The sequence below is a fragment of the Equus caballus genome, chromosome 29 (genome assembly GCF_041296265.1).
Source record: "Equus caballus isolate H_3958 breed thoroughbred chromosome 29, TB-T2T, whole genome shotgun sequence".
In the NCBI taxonomy this organism is placed as follows: Eukaryota; Metazoa; Chordata; class Mammalia; order Perissodactyla; family Equidae; genus Equus; species Equus caballus.
In genome coordinates this window covers 21,640,592-21,659,596 of record NC_091712.1, presented here as the reverse complement: position 1 = coordinate 21,659,596, position 19,005 = coordinate 21,640,592, and the positions used below count along the sequence as shown (strand labels likewise).

The following is a 19,005-nucleotide window of genomic DNA, read 5'->3' as shown; positions in this document are numbered from 1 at the left end:
AAGGACAAAGATAAATTATGTGGTTATTCTTTCTGTGACATCAGTTAGCTCATTTGTGATTGATGAATAGGCGACCTATGTTAGTATAAATGTGGAAGTTTCCTTGGCTTATACGTGATTTTTGGTTGGTTTACACATAATTTTTCCTGGGAGCTGGAATAGCGAAAGTAGAATTTTAACCTTCAACAACAAAGGAAAAGGCCACTGGCTTGGCCGCAACACAGGCAGGGCCCTTTCTGCTCTATTTTAATATGTTTTAAAACAAGTCTATACCCCCAGGGCTCCCTGCCTTGAGGGTGCCTTCTCCTGTTCTCTGCTCAGCTCTTGGCTAATAGCAGGTGGCGCCACCTTCTGTTCCTGTCTTAACTGCGTCAGAGCTCAACTTCATTGGCCTCACCTCCGTCTCAGCACTTTCACCCTTGCTTTTGTGCGTTTTTCATATCCCCTGTGGCAGCCTCTAGCCCCACTGCCTGCCCTGGATGCCCGATTATCTCCCGAGGTACCAAATGGTGTTTGGCTAGTGCTCTGGTTTCAAAGCTGCATAGGTTTCGAGTGACCATCCCCAACTCTGTTTTCCCAATAAGCCTGTAATTTTATTGTGTGTTTTTTATAGAGCATAGGTTTTTCAGAAACATATATATTGTATTATAACAGAAACATCTGTATTTAACCTCATTAGAAGTGCACACTAATGTAGTTTTGTTAATAATAGTTAGCTTGGTAGATTAAGGGAAAGATGAAACAGTCTTATTTCAACTCCTGAAGCGTAGACCATCTCTGATACTCATTACGAGCTTTTCATATATAATTGGGAGAATTGTTCTTTTCATACAGGGCATTAGACTTTATGTTCCCACAGCACCTCCCATGGTCCCTTGGATGAGGATGTTTGATACCTGTTGATTGATATTCAATAGATATTCCTTGACTATCCCTGGACCAGACTTTTAAGGTTCACCTATGAGAGTCTTTTCAGATCAGTCTGGTTCCATTCATTCCAAAAATGCATGAACTTCTTTACCATTATTCTTCCCTGTTCTCTACATGTGATTAAATGCCATGGTCAACTATTGAAATCATATGTGCTCGGCTGCCTTGCCCTCTCTCTGCTTCTACTCAACTCTGTCAAACCCTGGTTAAATCCAGCCCTCCCCCTACTCAGCCTGGACCCTCGGTGCAGCCCAAGCGCCCCGAGTGCAATCACTCTCCCGTAACCTGCGTCTCCTCGCATGCTCCAGTTCCCATCCTCTCTTCTTGTCCCTCCTCTGCTCAGAGGCCCCCAGTGGCGCCCCATCTCACACAGTAAAGCCCAAATCCGCACACGGTCTAAAGCCCTATATGATCTGGCTGTCCGCTATCTACCCCCCTTCCTCCCTCCCTCACCCCGCTCTAACTACCTGGTCTCACCACCGCTCCAGGCAGGCTCTTGCCTCAGGACCTTTGTGTTTTGCAGTCCCCCTGCCTTGAAAGCTCTTCCCCCAGATTGCCGTGCGTTCTCTCTGTTCCTCCTCTAGATCTGGTCACCTGCTCGGTGAGTCTTCCCTATCTGACACTGTACACACACACACACCCCGATACTCCCCAGCCCTCCCTGCTTTCTTTGTCTCCTCACTTTTTGTAACCATCCAACATACCGTCCACTTCACTTGTTCACAGTGTCTGTTACCTACATCCCCCGCCCCCCCCCACACACACACCACAGCAGCTCCTCCAGGGGTTTTTGTGTTTTCTTCACTGATGCATCCCCATGTTGTAGAACAGGTGTTAGGGATATACAGAGGTGAACATGTCAGATAAGGTCCGTGCTTGTATAGGATTAAATTCTAGACAGGGAGATAAGGCCTATGAAGAAAATAAAGCAGGGAGAACTGATAGAAGAGGCCCAAGCGATTCTCAGATTGAGCCTGTGATCGGGGAGGCCTCTCTGAGGAGGCAGCCCTTTGAACAAACACCTCAGCGGCAAGAGGAAGCCGGCTGTCTGTGGGCGTAGCAGGGAGAGGCCGGGCAGAGGCTGTGTGGCCCAAACTCAGTGAGCCATTGAGTAAGAGGAACAATGTGAGGGGTTGAGGTCAGAGAGGCAGGCCCAGCCACAAGTTCTCACGGGCTGAAGGAGGAGTTTGGAAAATATTCAAAGTGCATTGGGAAGCCATTTGATGGTTTTTAACAAGGGGTAATTCATGGTTTTTAAGGATCATACTGGCTGTTTTGTGGAAAATGGCTTGTAGGGGAAGGAGTGAGAGCAAGGTGACGGGGTCTGCAGCCCGCACTCCCATAATACCCGGAGGCAGAAACATTGAGTCACAAATGGATGGCCGGTGAAAGTGGGCTGCACTGAGCCACTGACTTTACCTCTGGAGAGAAAAAGGCAAAAGAAAATGAGTAAAAATTAAATTCATAATTAAACTATTTTAAACCCTTGGATTGTTTATAAGATGGGGGCCACATTGGATATATTTTCAGAGGGAAAATAAAAAGAGAAGGTGATTCTTAGACAAAAAGGTAGAAAGACTAGCGTATTCAGTCTTTTTGCTTCAACTGGAGATGATGAGCACCGGGAGGAGATGGCAACTATTTCCTGCGGCATATCAGAAAGTGAGAGCACTCTGCTGTAATTGAGCTGAGGTGAATCCTGACAGTAGACACAAAGCACAGCCTGCCTTGAGTCAAGACAGAAGATGCAAAACAGAAGGCCCTCTGATCAGTGGGAAAGGAAAGAAGATGAAGAAGCCAAGTTGTTTGTTCTGATTTCAGACACTCCAAACATTATTTCTTAAAACAAAAGCCTGTGTGGCACAGAACATTAAGAAAAGAACTGAGACATGCCCGTACATTAGTAAAGTAACTAAGAAGTACTCATAGGTAATCTATAACAAGTTTTTCAAAAAGATGGAAATCAAGTCTAGATGATGCCCTTTGCTCTCAAGTGTTCTATGGGGTGTGGACATCATTTTGGATTATGGATGATGTACACAGATTGTAGGACAAAGCTTTTGGAACTGAAAACAGATTTAGACTTGTTAATTTTATTTGTTTGCTTGTTTTAAAGCTCTGTGACACAGGACAGCAATTCCATTTGTAAATTTTATTGTAGAAGCAAAAAGACGGTATAAATGATTTAGGGCTGGGATATTCTTGTATTTAACAGCTTGCAAAAGAAAAAGAAGGAACTATAAAAACTATAAAATCTTTACTATAGTGGATTAGAAAGAGGAAGTTTTTTCATTTTTTAGTCTTTTTACCCTATATCATATAGATATGCAAATCTATGCATATAGATATGCATATGTTTAGATATGCAAAGTACTTAACTGGTAAACCGCATAACTGTAATTTAGTCATGTTATGTGTTGGTGGAGAAGTATCTTCGACTTGGAAATGTGATAGAAACTGTGAAGACGAGAAAATGTGATTTCTTCTTGCTAAAAATCACCAGCCTTCTTTTGGTTGCTCTATTTTCTAAATGTTATAAATGTGGAGACTCATAACTACATGTGGATTAAATTTAGTTTGGACTTTCTGCCAAAAACAAAAAAACCTTTCATGATTGTCAAATTATGTGGTTTGGTTTTTATTCCCTCTATGAAAGCAAAGAAACCACCAACGTTTGTTTTATTTTCTCAAGAATTCCTAAGCAGGAATGAAATGTGGTCAAACTTCATTAATTTTTCCATCAGGAAGATTAAGTTTTCAAGGTCCTAACGTTAGTAGTATTTCTTAGGACATGTAGCTACTTTATAGCAATAATTCTCAGCAGAGAGCAGCGGGCAAGCCTTCCACAGAAAATAAGTCATAGGGAAGACTGCTATCTGAGGAATTCCTGTTTTTTCATGCAACCCTCCATGCCTCATTTCTCAGGTCAGATGGCCGTATCTCTGACATTGTGGTACTTGGGCCTATCATTTTAAATACATCAAAAGACAAACATGAAAAGGAAAGCAAATATCCAACTAGAGGTTTCCAGGCTACAAGTTTTCATGGAAAAAAGTATTTTTTAAACAAGCCTGCAATAAGGGTCTAATTTGGATGATCCCAGGAGGAGGAAATGCGCTGTTATTGCCCTGATGTCTCCATTTTGACTCTCGAGTGTGTTTGTGTTGGAAAAGACTAGATACTACGAGCGCTTCAACTTGTGGTCCAGATTTCTATCACGCCCACACCCTCTGGGTGCTGTCAGTAAGTGCATAACAATCCACAGGAACTGCATCTTCACTCTAACTACAGAGTGTTTTCAAGATCAGATTAGGTGGAAGTGGGAGCAGCAGTTTCCCAGCTGCTCAGAACCAAACTCAAACTTTGGGGAAAGAAGAAATGCTACCAATTGTGTGGCTCTCTCTCGAGTCCATGTAATCACTATTTTTCTTTGGATGAGGAAGATTCTCCCTGAGCTAACATCTGCTGGCAGCCTTCCTCGTTTTGCTTGAGGAAGATTGGCCCCCAGCTAACATTTGTGTCAATCTTCTATTTTGCATGTGAGACACTGCCACAGCATCGCTTGATGAGCAGTGTGAGGTCCACGCCCAGGATCCGAACCCACAAACCGTGAGCCGCTGAAGTGGAGCACGCAAACCAAACCTCTATGCCACCAGACCAGCCCTTGTAGTCTCTTTTTAAATAGTGATTAAGTCTCATTTGTTAGTAACCAGGACCAACCCTAGGCAAAGAGAATAGGCAGAACTTGTCTTTAGCTATCTCATACTTCTCTTCTCAAGTTAGAATAGAAATTTAAGCAAGAGTATCAGGTGGTCAGGCTGACAGTGTGGTTTCCAGGAATTCTCTGTTGGTTGTGCAGAGTAGTTGCGTGTAGTGGGTACTGCGGGCTGGAGGTCAGGTGGTGATTGTCTGGAAAGGGAATGGCAGCATCACTCTCATCTAAGCACCTCCTTCGTGTGTGGTGACTCTGTTGGTTGTCAACTTGGTTGACTGTGACTAGAGCTAATTCTTACTTAATTGGGTAGGATCGGTGATCTTGGTAAAGAATTAAATAGTACCACGCGTGTTCCCAGAGGAGTTGTGGGAAATCTTCTCTTAATCATACGTATGTAATAAATTGGGGCTTAGTGGGCACATTTCCACTGTTCCTTCTGAAGACTGATTACCTGACACCACTATAACCTGTAGCACTCACAAATAACAATTACTGTAATTAAAGATATGCTACAAATGCACAGGTGTCAAGGAAAATCCAAACCCTCGCTGCATTACTTCAGGAATTCATTCTGTTATATTGTATCAGAATCATGATCTCTGTTGGGGGATCAGAAGCTTTAATAACTTTGACAGGTTTATCTGGGAAAAGCCGGCAATATCCTATGGCCTGATTGAAGATGAGCCAATTCTGCTCCCATCAAACCCTCCGGATTTGGAATAACTACCAATTTGATTGTGAACTCAGTGCAGTAGGATTTTTACAGATAGGGTGAAAAGTCAGTTCAATCACTAATTTGCCTGCATGCCCCCATAATACGTGTTTCTCAGTCTACGTTCATGTCACTTAATCCACCTCTAATCTCAAACGTGTTCTGCTGTGACATAACCTGCCTCTCAGTAAGGCCCCTCCATGACGTTGTGTTGCTGTGCACTCCAGACCGTCAAAGAATTGTCGGTGAACCAACGTGGTCTGACCTGTGTCTTAGAACTCTTGAGTTGCATGAAATGGGACCCAACTCCTGCTAAGCAAAAGAGAAAAATTTCTTAGAAAGATGCAGGCATGGCTTTCTATGGGTGTGGCTCCTGGGTGAACCAGAACAAGTCACTGAATGATGTCAGGAAAGCAGGAAGTCAGAGCTGCTTTGGTTCTGTTTGTTTGTTTTCTGTCTCCCCCATCAGAAGGCAGAGTCTCTGAAAGCTGGGCAAGGACTTTGCTCATTGTATGTTTCCGTTTTTGTTTATTGGTTTCTCCACCTCTGTATTCCTAGCACCTCGAACAAGTGCTCAGCATATGCGTGAATTCATACTGAGTAAGTTTCAGGGCACATTCCTGCTTAAATTTGCAAAAGCAATAGCAACTTTGAAAGTTTCCTCTTAGTGGCCTTCTCCAGTTGCTGAAATTGACTGGTTGCCCATGGCTTTGTCCTCAGCTTGTTGTGAAGGTGCACATGAATGATAACAGCACGAAGTCACTGATGGTGGATGAGCGGCAGTTGGCTCGAGACATTCTAGACAACCTTTTTGAGAAAACCCATTGTGACTGCAACATAGACTGGTGTCTTTATGAAATATACCCAGAACTGCAAATCGGTAAGTCCCATCCCCAGCAATAGGCTGTACTTCGAAAACCTGTGGATTTGCTTTATTATGTGTTTTGGTCTATTATTAGGAAGAGTTTGGCTCAAGTCTATCAAGACTTCCCATACATCATTTCCCTCTGTCAGATTCAGTGTTTGCCTCTTCATTTCTTTGCGGGGAACAGGGTCAGATGGTTGCAGGTGGCCAGACCTTGGGGGGTGTAAGCATTGTTATTGCCACTTCTCTAGTGGTTCCCTAAGGGAAAGAAAGTGACAGGATGATGCTTCCTACTGCACGTTTAGTAATCTGAGCAGATTGTGGAAGGGCCTGGGTATCTGTCAGCTAATATCTGTTTAGAATTTAGTTCTTTAAACTCTAGTGTAACTCTGCCTCACATCAATGTTCATTTCCCTGTCCTTCCTCCCCACTCGCCTAATGTCTGACACTTTGTCTAGCTGAAGAGGCTCAGTCCCAAAGAGCAGAGGACAGTTGGTAGAAATTTATGGAATAAAAAAACAAGAGAAAAAGCAACTGAAGATGTACTCTGTTATATCTCCTTCTTAATACCTCTCACAGTACAGTTGTCTCCCAGGAGAGCTTGCTGGAATACAGAATTGCCTGTTTTAGAAGCTTTCGGTGGAAATTTTTTCTAAAGGAAATGATCTACAATGAAATAACCTCCTGAAGTTTTCTTCAACTCTCTGAGTCAAATAGAGAAATGAAAGCTTTCCTTTCTGTTTAGGTTTAGTTCCGATATTCATATGTTGTTTTTAGCTTTTTAGAGTCTACTCATCACAGTTCTCACGATTTCATTCCAAGTTGTTTAACCAACCATTGCTTAGTTATTCTCCTTACAGGTAGTATGTTTATGCCCAGGGACTATTTGAAGTCAAAAATGCTAATAAAAGGGCTGGCCTCATGGCGTAGTGGTTAAGTTCAGTGGGCTCTGCTTCAGCGGCCAGGGTTCCTGGGTTCAGATCCCAGGTGCAGACCTACACCACTTGTCAGCCGTGCTTTTGCAGCAACCCACATACAAAATAGAGGAAGATTGGCACAGATGTTAGCTCAGGGCAAATCTTCAGCAAAAAAACAAAAAAAAAAGCCAATAAGATAAAAGGGCAATGGCTGATCGCTATCACTATGTTGTAGGTTCATCTGCCATATTTTTTTATGGAAAATAGGTTGAAGACCTGACACTGAAGAATCAACATAATAGGAATGTTATAATGTGACATCATATAAGAATTAGGGATTTCTAGAAACCGATGAGAAGTATGAAGCATGGTTTTTGACTCAATACTAGCCTATTTCTCTTTTGGAAACCCTGATATCTTGGTTCTGAAAGAATGCTTTTTTCTTGTTTCATCAGAAAGGTTTTTTGAAGACCATGAAAATGTTGTTGAAGTCTTATCAGACTGGACAAGAGACACAGAAAATAAAGTGGTATTTTTGGAGAAAGAGGAAAAATATGCTGTATTTAAAAACCCCCAGGTAAGATAACTTTTATATTGTTAAGCCATGTAAAGCGTGGATGATTGTCTTAATAAGTCACTTCGGTACTAACCACATTATTTATTATCTCACAGAATATCACAAATGTATTCCTTTCGAATAAACACAAACTCAACTCTTAGGCCATATGTAAACTAAGGGCCCCTTGAAGGATTCAGAAAGAAAAGGATCTATGTTGTTTCTTTTGATTCAGCATCCAAAACATATCTATCTATTGAAATAATCCAGTCCTTATTTCTGTTTGGCTACATTAAGCCAATATACCTTGATGCACTGTGAGTCCCTAACGCTTCATATTTTAAATACGCTCTTTTCTTTGCTGTTCACATTGGGTGCTTAATGATTCTGGGACAACTGAAAGGAGTGCCTGGAAAATGTGCAATTTATTGTGATTTACTTTTACTGACAGTTGACATAATAAAAGGCATTGCTGTCCGTATTTGAAAAAGCTTCCTTCAAGTCATGTGTACAAGGATGGCACTGAAGGGTAGACTTTTTCCCACTGTGGCCTCCAGCCAACTGTAATTGTGTGAGGGTCATTACATCGTTTTAGGAGAGTCACAGAATGTTAGACACGGATGAGATCCTTGGGAACATCCAGACACCTTTATATTATACAGGTAAAAAAAGCCAAAACCCTTGTCACTAGAGGCAGAGTTAGAAGGATACCCTAGAGCAGCTCCTCACGACAAAATGCTCTCTCCCCTGTACTGTGCTGTTCTCTAGAGTTCTCTAGGTTGTATGGTGGCAGACTGATAACAAAGCAATTAAATGCTATTGTTTGTGACAAATACCAAGCAACAAAAGTACAGTTTTGAAATATAACTTCGTTCAATATCATGCTTTAATGCCTGTATTTGTTAGGGTACCATCTAAGCTGCTGTAACAAAGAGACCCCTTAAATCAGTGGCTCAAACCAGCTAGATGCTTGTTTCTTTCTCACATACCAATCCAGACTAAGGTCTGCAGGTCTGGTAGGCTCTGCCATCCTCCACACGTGACTTCCATCTCTGGATCCAAGGCAGCTTTTCCACTTGGTGATTTTCCAGTCCTAAGGAAGGGAGGAAAGAGCCAGGGCAGTGCACAGCCAGACTCCTTAAGGAAAGACCTGGAAATGGCACTGTTGCTTCTGCTTTCATCCCATTGGCCAGAACTCAGTCACATAGTGGTTTTGAGCTGCAAGAGAATCTGAGAAATGCAATCTCTAGCTGAACAACCTTAGGCACAGGTAAAATGGGGTAGTTATATTCCGAGTCAGCACTTTGTACAGCTCCTCTACAAGGCAGCTTTCACACTGAGTCTATAAAAATGGTGCCCGGGAATTGTACAACATGGCTATACTATTATATAACTAAGAGGAGGAAGAGAAGAGTGCGTATTAGTGGATATCTGTAGTTTGCCACCATATCTAATGAATTAGTGCACAAAACATAACTGTACACTCTATGGATTTTCACAAAGTGAACATACCCATTTAACTACCTCTTGCATCAAGATATAGAGCATTAGCAGTCCTCCAGCAGACTCCCTCATGCCCCTTTCCAGCCATTAACTGCATTACAATTCTGACTTCTATCGCCTTTTCTTCTTTTTGAATTTTATGTAAAATGGAATCATATCACAGGACTCTTTTGTGTTTAGCCTTTTTTTTCACCCAACTTTCATTCATGTTGTTACATACAGCAGTAGTTTATTCTTTTTCACTTCAGCTTAGTATACCATTGTGCCACTATACCAAAATATGTTTATCCGTCATACTATTGATGGACGTTTGATTTGTTCCTAGTTTGGGGCTTCAACAAGTAATGCTGTTGGGAACGTTCTCATACATATCTTTCGTTGAACATATGTAGACTTTTTTCTTGCATAGATACCTACAAGTGCAGTTATTGGATCACAGGGTATCCATAGACAGTCATGCATCACTTAATGACTGGGATACGTCCTGGGTGATGCATTGTTAGGTGATTTTGTCGTGCGAACATCACAGAGTGTCCTTACACAGACCTAGATAGTATAGCCTACTGCACACCTAGGCTCTATGGTACTAACCTTCTGATACCACCGTCAAATATGCAGTCCGTCATTGACCGAAACATCATCACGTGGCACATGACTGTATTTAGCTGTAGGGGATACTGCCAAGCAGTTTTCCGAAGTGATGCTATGATTTGCCCTCCCATTAGTGTTGTATGAGAATTCCTGTTGCTCCAGATCCTCGCCAGCCCTTGATGTTGTCATTTTTTTTAAGTTTAGCTATTCTGTGTAGGTGTGTAGCAGTATCTCCCGTGGTTTTACATGCAGCTTTCCCTGTTGCCAATGATTTGAGTACCTTCTCAAATGTTTATTATCCATTTGAATATCCATTTTTGTTAAGTGTCGGTTCAATTCCTCTGCCCCATCCTCAGCTTCTCACCTCAGGCCAAGAATCAACAAGTGCCCTGCAGGGAAAGGTGGCTCTCAGAATGTCTGGACTCCTCTTGGTGGTTCCTTTCTCTCTTGGATTTTGGCCCCTTGAGTCTTGGCTTCCTCTGCAGCTCTCCAAAGCCTTCACACAGATTTTTTTTTAAATCTAGCTTTTCTAGCTGTTTTTGTGGTGCTTTGGTCTAACTGTAAGCTACTCTATCATAGAGGGAAGCTACTCTATCTAGATAATAATATGTTCTTAAAAACCAAGCAAGTGGATTCTCCTAATCTACAATCACATTTAAAGACCAAAATTGAAGTGGAAGCATTTTTGAAGTTGCCAATTTTAAGTATTTCCATTTTCTCAGTGTTTGCTGGAATAATCCGTTGTCTGATCAGTGCTCTGCATGGATCGTGGCTTCAGCATGCTGACCTTAGGGTCAGGGTAGTGGACTGTGACCATTTGCTTGTGGAAGTCATGGCTCCTGAAGTACCCACTGTCCCTTTGTAAAAGCTGACACCCTTTGACACTTTTTAACATAAACTTTGATTTTTTTTATGCTGAGTTTACAGCAAAAGAAGAAAAAACCCTAGAGAAGAGTATTTCCAGAGGAAGTTTCTTATGTAAACACAACCTGGAAATTCTTTTGTTTAATTGCCTTAGAGTTTCTCCTCAAACAACGTCTTGAGTGGTTAACTCAAAAATCCAAATACGTTTTATGTTTCGTTTGGGTTGTTAATTCTTTTTGAAATGTAATTGCCAACGTTTCCTTGTAGTGATAAATCCCAGAATAGAGCAGTGCATCGCTGGTTCCTGCTTCCATGCCCCACTCAGCGCTATGTCTGTGAGCCCACAGGCCTGATCTTCCTGGCCAGCGGGAATATGGGACTGCCTGGGAGCTGTTGGAAGAGTTAGTTAGAAACTGACTGTGGATGAAGAATCAGAAATCAAAAAGGAAGAGACTGAGACTCTGAACAATTTATTTAGTAGGGTCTCCATAAAAGGTTTCAGCATATTGAATGTCTTTCCAATGTTGGCTTGTATGAGAAGGCTTTAGAGGAATTCACTCCAAGAGACATTTTCTTGACTTTAGCAAACATTTACGGAGCACCTGTTATGTGCGTAACCTTGTGCTATCTATGGAGGATACAAAGATTAAGAAAATCCTTGCCCTCAAGCAGTTTATAATCTAGCTGGAAAAAAAGTCATGTGAAAATCATCAAGGCATAATTTCCAGGTTTAGGATGAGAATGGTGTAGAACAGAGATTATGGCATGATACTGTCTTAAGATTAAGTACCAAAGCATAAAATGCTATTGACAGAAGAGGCTTAGTGATGGTGTATGCTGAGAATTTTAGCTTTTCAACTACTACATTAGCTTATAATGTCCAAGATCAGGAAAATGTCAGTTTAGTAGAGCAGTGAAACCATGAACTGAGCAATCAATAAACCCCTGAGCCCTAACCCAAAGAAAAATAATATCTACCACATAGATGCATGGAGGGTGGGGCTGAGGGCAAACCACAGACTTCGCCTGTTGACAGACACCAACTAGAACAATCTTGCCCTGATTTAGGATGAGTGAAGAAGAAAAACGAACATGGTGTTTATGACAAATGCCGTGGGACTTGATGGGAAATAGCATCTGAAAGACTTTACAAACAGCATATCTATAAAATCAACGAACTGCAGGCTTTAGAACAAAATTGTAGGAAGTTGTTATCTTGGGTGGAAGGCAGTAAGATATGGTCCAAATAAACCAGGAGTAGAAAAAGCAACAAAATAAGAGTAAAAGAAAAGAGGATGTGAGGGAAAAGAGGGAAGTGAGAAATCAGAATCAGACCTGGAAAGTGCTGTGATGGGGTAGGTAGCAGCTGCTGTGGGGGTGCATGGGAACAGGAGAGTTCACTCAGAGAAATTTATGTCCCAGCGCTCACCTGAAAAACTCATGGGAGATAGCCAGGTGAAGGGCAGGGTAGAAGTGAGCATCCTTGGCAGCAGGTGTGTGCAAAGATTAAGAAAAAAAATGGAAGTGGGAGATCATGGGAAATCGTTGTAGGGCTGGACCATGGAGAGGTGGGGTGGGGACAGGAGGTGACAGCACCTTAGGATAAATTGGTGGAAAAGAAATTGATCAAAATAGACATTGCAAATGTTAACTAGACTTATTGTGGTGATCATTTTGCAAAATATACAAATATTGAATCATTATGGCATGTACCTGAAACTAATATAATGTTCTATGTCAATTATACCTCAATAAAAAAATAGCATATTGGTTAAAATAAAAACAGGTTAGTAGGGCCAGCCCCAGTGGCTTAGTGGTTAAGTTCAGTGCACTCTGCTTTGGCAACCCAGATTTGGTTCCCCAGGCAGGACCTACCCGGCTCTGTTAGGGGCCGTGCTGTGCAGGTGGCTCACGTACTAAAAAATAGAGGAAGGTTGGCACAGATGTTAGCTCAGGGTGAATCTTCCTCAGCAAAAGTAAAACAAAAATACCAGGCCAGTAACGAATGTTTCCAGTCACCAGTTCATGCAGTCATAATTGTACCAGATTCATCTAAAATGCATTTTCAGGCAGTTTTACTCAGTTTCCAACATTCTGTTATTTTAAAAAATCCTGCATAGAGCACCAATGCCTGCTTTCCTTATTTAACTATATTGTATATTTCTTTTCTGTGAAAATGCCACTGTTTCATTCAACTTTGCCATCACAATTGCAGCTGTCGCACAGAGTGTGCCCTCCTCTTTGTGAGTGGAGAAGCTGAAGTTCAGGCTTCGTTCTTACAGAAAAATGACTTATGGAACTAGAGATGATGAGTGAAAGTGAAATACCACCTGCAAAAGGTTATGACAGATGGAGGATTCTGAAGCCAACGATAGTAATCAAGGGTAGTGCTCATTGTGTTCAGCCTACAGCCTGTGTTTATTCCCACCCTCTCAGGGCCTGTCAAAGCTGGTAGAGACCTGACGCTGGTTAGGACTCACGGTTCCTGGAATGGGTCTTGTCTTCCTGGCTGGTGGCAGTGCAACGACCAGTGGCATCAGGCTGTCCGTTTACACCCACTTCACTCTGCAGTACCTCACCACAAACCTGAAGCTTTAGGAGTAGATGCCAAACAAGCAAAATTAGCTAAGAATGAAATAGAGATAAAAAAGCAAAAACTTGAAAAATTTTGACAAATGTCCCAAAAGGCTTAAAGATGCGTAAGAAACTAAGTCGGTATACTTAGTGTGTCAGAATCACTAAGACCTGAAAAATATGCGGCAGGGGAAATTTTAACCCGTTTGCTGTTTCTGCTATAATTTTATTCCTGATTAAATTGTTTTTAATGAAATCATATGGTCCTAGCAAGACTTCGTTTAGACTGGAGAGAGGCAGGAACAAGATGACCATGGCTTTGTGAACAATGTAAAAGACATTGGACTGTGTCCTGAGCCCTGCAGGGAGCTGCGGGAGGGTTTTGGGAGGAGCAAGGGTCCCTGTGGCTGCACAGTGGAGAATGGATTTGGTGGGAGCTGCCGTGTGATGGAGAAGTGGTTACAGTAGCCCAGAAAAGAGATGATGATGGACTGGAAGTCTTGGGAGAGATTTCGGAGGTAGAATTTTGCATACTATGGTGGTCAGTTGGATGCTGGTATAACCGGGAGGCAAAGAAGGAGACAGAGCTGACACTCTGGTTTCAGGCTAGGAATTGGATAGATTCTGACGCCCTTCACTGAGGTAGGAAGCACGAGAAGAGAACTAGGTTGGGAGAGGAACATGGTGAGCTAGATTTTAAGCATGCTGACTTTCTCCCTCTCCTTCAAAAAGAATCTCACTTCATCCTCCATAAATTTAGCATGAAATTTACGCATTGTACTTAAATATTTTCTATCAGATGGGCAATTTTTTTTTTATTGAGTTAATGATAGGTTACAATCTTGTGTGATTTCAGTTGTACATTAATGTTTGTCATTCGTGTTGTAAGTGCACCATTTCACCCTTTGTGCCCACCCCCCACCCCACCTTTCCCCTTGTAGCCACTAATCTGTTCTCTTTGTCCACATTTTTTAATTCCTCATATGAGTGGAGTCATACAGAGATTATCCTTCTCTAACTGGCTTATTTCTCTTAACATAATTCCCTCAAGGTCTATCCATGTTGTTGCAAATGGAATGATTTTGTTCTGTTTTGCAGCTGAGTAGTATTCCATTGTATATATGTACCACAACTTCTTTATCCATTCATCTGTTGATGGGCACTTAGGTTGCTTCCATGTCTTCGCTATTGTAAATAATGCTGCAATGAACATTGGGGTACATAGGACTTTTGGAATTGCTGACTTCAAGCTCTTTGGATAGATACCCAGTAGTGGAATGGCTGGATCGTATGGTAGTTCTATTTTTAATTTTTTGAGGAATCTCCATACTGTTTTCCATAGTGGCTGCACCAGTTTGCATTCCCTCCAGCAGTGTATGAGGGTTCCTTTTTCTCCACAACCTCTCCAACATTTGTTACTATTAGTTTTAGATATTTTTGTCATTCTAATGGGTGTAAGGTGATATCTTAGTGTAGTTTTGATTTGCATTTCCCTAATGATCAGTGATGATGAGCATCTTTTCATGTGCCTATTAGTCATCCGTATATCTTGTTTGGAGAAATGTCTGTTCATGTCTCCAGCCCATTTTTTGATCGGGTTGTTTGATTTTTTGTGGTTGAGTTGTGAGAGTTCCTTATATATTATGGATATTAAGCCTTTGTCAGATATATGACTTGCAATTATTTTTTCCCAGTTAGTGGGTTGTTTTTTTGTTTCAATCCTGTTTTCATTTGCCTTGAAGAAGCTCTTTAGTCTGATGAAGTCCCATTTGTTTATTCTTTCCATTGTTTCCCTTCTCTGAGAAGACATGGTGTCCGAAAAGGTCCTTTTAATACTGATGTCAAAGAGTGTACTGCCAACGTTTTCTTCTAGAAGCCTTATGGTTTCAGGTCTCACCTTTAGGTCTTGGATCCATTTTGAGTTTATTTTGGTGAATGGTGAAAAAGAATGGTCAATTTTCATTCTTTTACATGTGGCTTTCCAGTTTTCCCAGCACCATTTGTTGAAAAGACTTTCTTTTCTCCATTGTATGCACTCAGCTCCTTTGTCGAAGATAAGCTGGCCATAGATGTGTGGTTTTATTTCTGGGCTTTCAATTCTGTTCCGTAGATGGGCAATATTTTTATTTATAAGAGTCATTGGAGACATACTCCCAAATTTTCCCTTGGGTTGTTTTCTTTTTCTCTTGAGATGGTGGGGATCTCTCCATTGCTGAGATTCCCATCTAACCTGGTCTCAGACTCCAAGGCATTTACAAAGGGACAAGATTTGACTGGATTATTGTCACTGTCCCCATTATTCCCCAAAACTTTCCTTGTGTTAAGAGACTTTCATCTGTGATTGCAAAGTGAAACTTCCAGAGATAAGGATAGTGACAGGAGCTTATATTAAATATTATTGGTTCCCAGTTCTTAAGGTATCAAACCTAAGAACTTATTTTCATGGAAGTTTTTAACAAAAGTTACTTGTTATTAAAGGCAGCGGAAATAAACATAAACTGATGATCGAGGGAAATTCCTAGAAGCTGTTTACTTAATACCTAGTCTATGCTACATAGATGCCTTGCATATATTATCTTTAATCTTTACAACTGTGAGGGTTAAGAAGGATATATTACTATTCCTCCTTTACAGATGAGAATACTGAGATCAAAGATAGAAAGGTGGCCTTTTTTGATCTTCAGACTGTCATTCAGGACGTTGATGAGGTGTTTCCATACATTGATTGTTCTGTTCAGAGCTGTCTAGACTATAGAAACCTGGAATGAAATTGGTAGACAATGACTGTGAAGTCCTCAGATAAGATAAATTGAATACAGCTATCAGGACAATACCACAAATGGAATCAGTTGCCTCTGAAGTTACTAAAGTGGCTCAGTTTCTCACAAAGATAAAAGAATGATTCCAAGAGGCCTAGATCAAAATAAGCCCAAATTTATTATTCTACTCTCTGTCCCAGGCCACCATTCCTAGAGAACCGTATGCTAAGTCACATTGTTTCAAATGGTAGGTGACATCCTCTGTGCCCTTGGGAAACTGGTGCATATCCTCCTAGGTCTGCAGGTGTAGATCCCTAGAGGGCCTGAGAGTTGAGATTCTGTCTTTCTCCTTGGAATCTGCATTCATGACTTCAAGGTCAGTCTGTTCTAGGCTTGCTACCGTTTGATGGATTAGCATTTGAATCTTGACTGAGAAAGAGCTTATCTGGCTCAGAGCATCAGTTCTTCTGGAAAATTACTAAACTATGCAAAACTATGTAAAATTTCATGCTTAAAATCCCAATACTGAAGTCTTTAATACTTAGTAGGATTATCTCTGGGGATGGTTCTCGGGAGGAGGCAGTAAACTGGATGCAAAGAGAGGCTTTGAGCTCAAATATCAAAAGCAGCAGTCAGTGAAGATTTGGGGACGTCAGTCGTGTGCTTATGCAGGCACAATGCAAGGCTCCACTGATGACTGGAAAAGCAATGTCGCTCACCTGGGCCTGGCGTGCTTTCTGACAAGACTTAAATTCAGTTCCTGCATTTGTACAGTGGTGACACTGCTGCACTTCCCACCTCCCGGGTCAAATCAGCACGAAAAACACTTGCCACATTGGGAAGTTATGTGTAAAAGTGAAGTGGTTTGATCCCACCTCAAGTTCAGCAGTCATCTATGATAAAGTGTTAAAAGATAAACTGAGGCATATTAGAAATTTTAAGAGTTTATTTGAGCAAAAATCAATTTATATGGGGCAACACCAAACCGGAAGCGGTCAGGAGTGCTCCTCTGGCAGGAGCGAGGAGAGGGGCTTTTACAGAGAAAGTGCGGAAGCACAGAAAGGAAATTCTCTGATTGGCTATAGTTTAAAGCCGAGTTGTTGTGTGTTGTTGGTTGTCCTTAGGTTTTGACTTCTTAACCTTGAGTCATTTCCATTCTTAGGTTTTGGTTTGCTTACATAGGCCGCCACAGCATTAGAGCTGCCTCAGTCTAGTGGCCTCCTTGTTTAATCAATTTAACAAAAGTTTATCTATAATAAGTTTATGGAGAAAAATCATGTTCTGCAAATTTGTAGACCAAAAGACACTTAATTAGGAAGGAATTCCACCAGGATGACTGGTCTGTACTTTGGGAAGTAACAACAGATCACCCATGTTAAAACAAGGAAAAACAGGGTAATGAATTATCCTAGTGGTTGCTCTTATGCCCTATTCCATTTGAGAGTGACTTATTGTCTCTTCAGGACAGTCATTGCTTTAGCTTCACTCCCAAGAAGCAGCAACTACATATGTGCCTAACTATTGAAAGCTGGTGAGGATCCAAGACTATCAGTGGTTCTTCAGAGCTGTTGCTGAAGTCTGAGTGCACACACTCAGCCATAAACTGTGTAGGGGAGGAAGATGTGTTCCTCTACTCTCTAGGTTCTTCCGGCTGGTCTAAGAACTAAACTGACATGAGACAGAATAACAGGAGACAATCGAACAAATTTAATAACATGTATACATGGGAGAAACCCAGGAAAACGGAGTAACTCACCAAAATGGCTGAAGCCACCACCTTAAATACCATTTTCAGCTAAAGACAAAAGAGGATGTTGGGGGTAGTGATTTGGGACTTCAAAGGGGAGGAAGCCAATTCACATGGTGGTGAAAAAGCAAATGTTTGGTAAACAAATGTTTGCCATACCTTGCAGAGACAATGGGACATGGGGAGGACTTTGATTAGATGGGCCTTGCTAGGTTCCTCCCTGTCTGCCACACCTGATTCATATTATATTATAGTTGTCTATGGTTATAGCTCCTTCCTGGAACAGAGCTTCTATCTTAAATTCTTTAAGGCAGTTGGGGGGAGGTCAAAATTTCTTCCTGAGTCTTTTATTCTTAAAAATAATCAAGCCAAAGAGACACATTTTAGGGTGGCAAATTCTGATCCCCCACAACTGTGTTGGGGATCACTTGGTCGTGAGAACAGAAATTGCTTTAACTAGAATTTTTTCAGTGTGTTTATTCAAAGGATGAAGAGGCATCTCATGGAGTGAAAGATAGGAAGCATGATCAGGCCTCCCAGGGGTTGGTGCTGGGAATGGAATGTTGTGGGGACCACAGTCCGGAGTGTCTTGGCCCCAGCCCTCCCTCAGGCCTCTGTTTCCCTCTGTCACTCTGTCCTTCAACAAGCTGTGTCCTTCCTCTCTCTCTCAGTAGACTCCCTTACTCTGCTCACTCTTCTCTTCCCACATAGCCGCTTATGGCCAGCCTCCAATGGTAACTGCCTCTATGAATGGATATTAGACATTTGTGCTTGCACACCCCCTAGAAGAACTTTGAAAACCTATGCATCACCTCATACATTTGTATGTTGACATCCAAAATTTTTCAACACAAGTTTAAATAGATGCAAATAATGCAATGTCCAGCATATTATAAATTTTGACATTTTAAAAAGTTATCCAGTGGAATCTAAATGCAGTGCCATGGAAATTTGATTCACACCAGCATCCGTTTAAGAAACACATGATTAAGCTTTTCTTAAAGTAGACTTTATTTTTAGAGCAGTTTTAGATTCATTGTAAAATTGAGCAGGAAGTAAAGACTTCCCACATACTCCTACCCCTGCACATGCACAGCCTCCACCACTATCAACATCCCACACCACAGTGGCATATTTCTTACAATCCATGAACCTGCATTGATACATTATCACCCAAGTCCATGGTTTACATTAGGGTTCACTCTTCGTGCTGTACAATAAGCTTTTTGAACATTTGGGAAATTTTACATTGTTCTTTTTTTCTCCCCCTCC

At 41.5% G+C, this 19,005-nt stretch overlaps 1 protein-coding gene across 3 annotated transcripts in view; it reads left to right on the top strand.

Moving 5' to 3' along the window:
• Positions 1-19,005, top strand: part of APBB1IP (amyloid beta precursor protein binding family B member 1 interacting protein) — a 101,947-nt gene that overhangs the window by 45,645 nt on the left and 37,297 nt on the right. For all 3 annotated transcript variants that reach the window (XM_070254769.1, XM_023632213.2, XM_070254770.1), the window contains 2 exons: positions 6,078-6,237; positions 7,595-7,716. In XM_070254769.1, the coding sequence (XP_070110870.1) occupies positions 6,078-6,237; positions 7,595-7,716 (282 nt within the window). The remainder of the gene's footprint in view (positions 1-6,077; positions 6,238-7,594; positions 7,717-19,005) is intronic.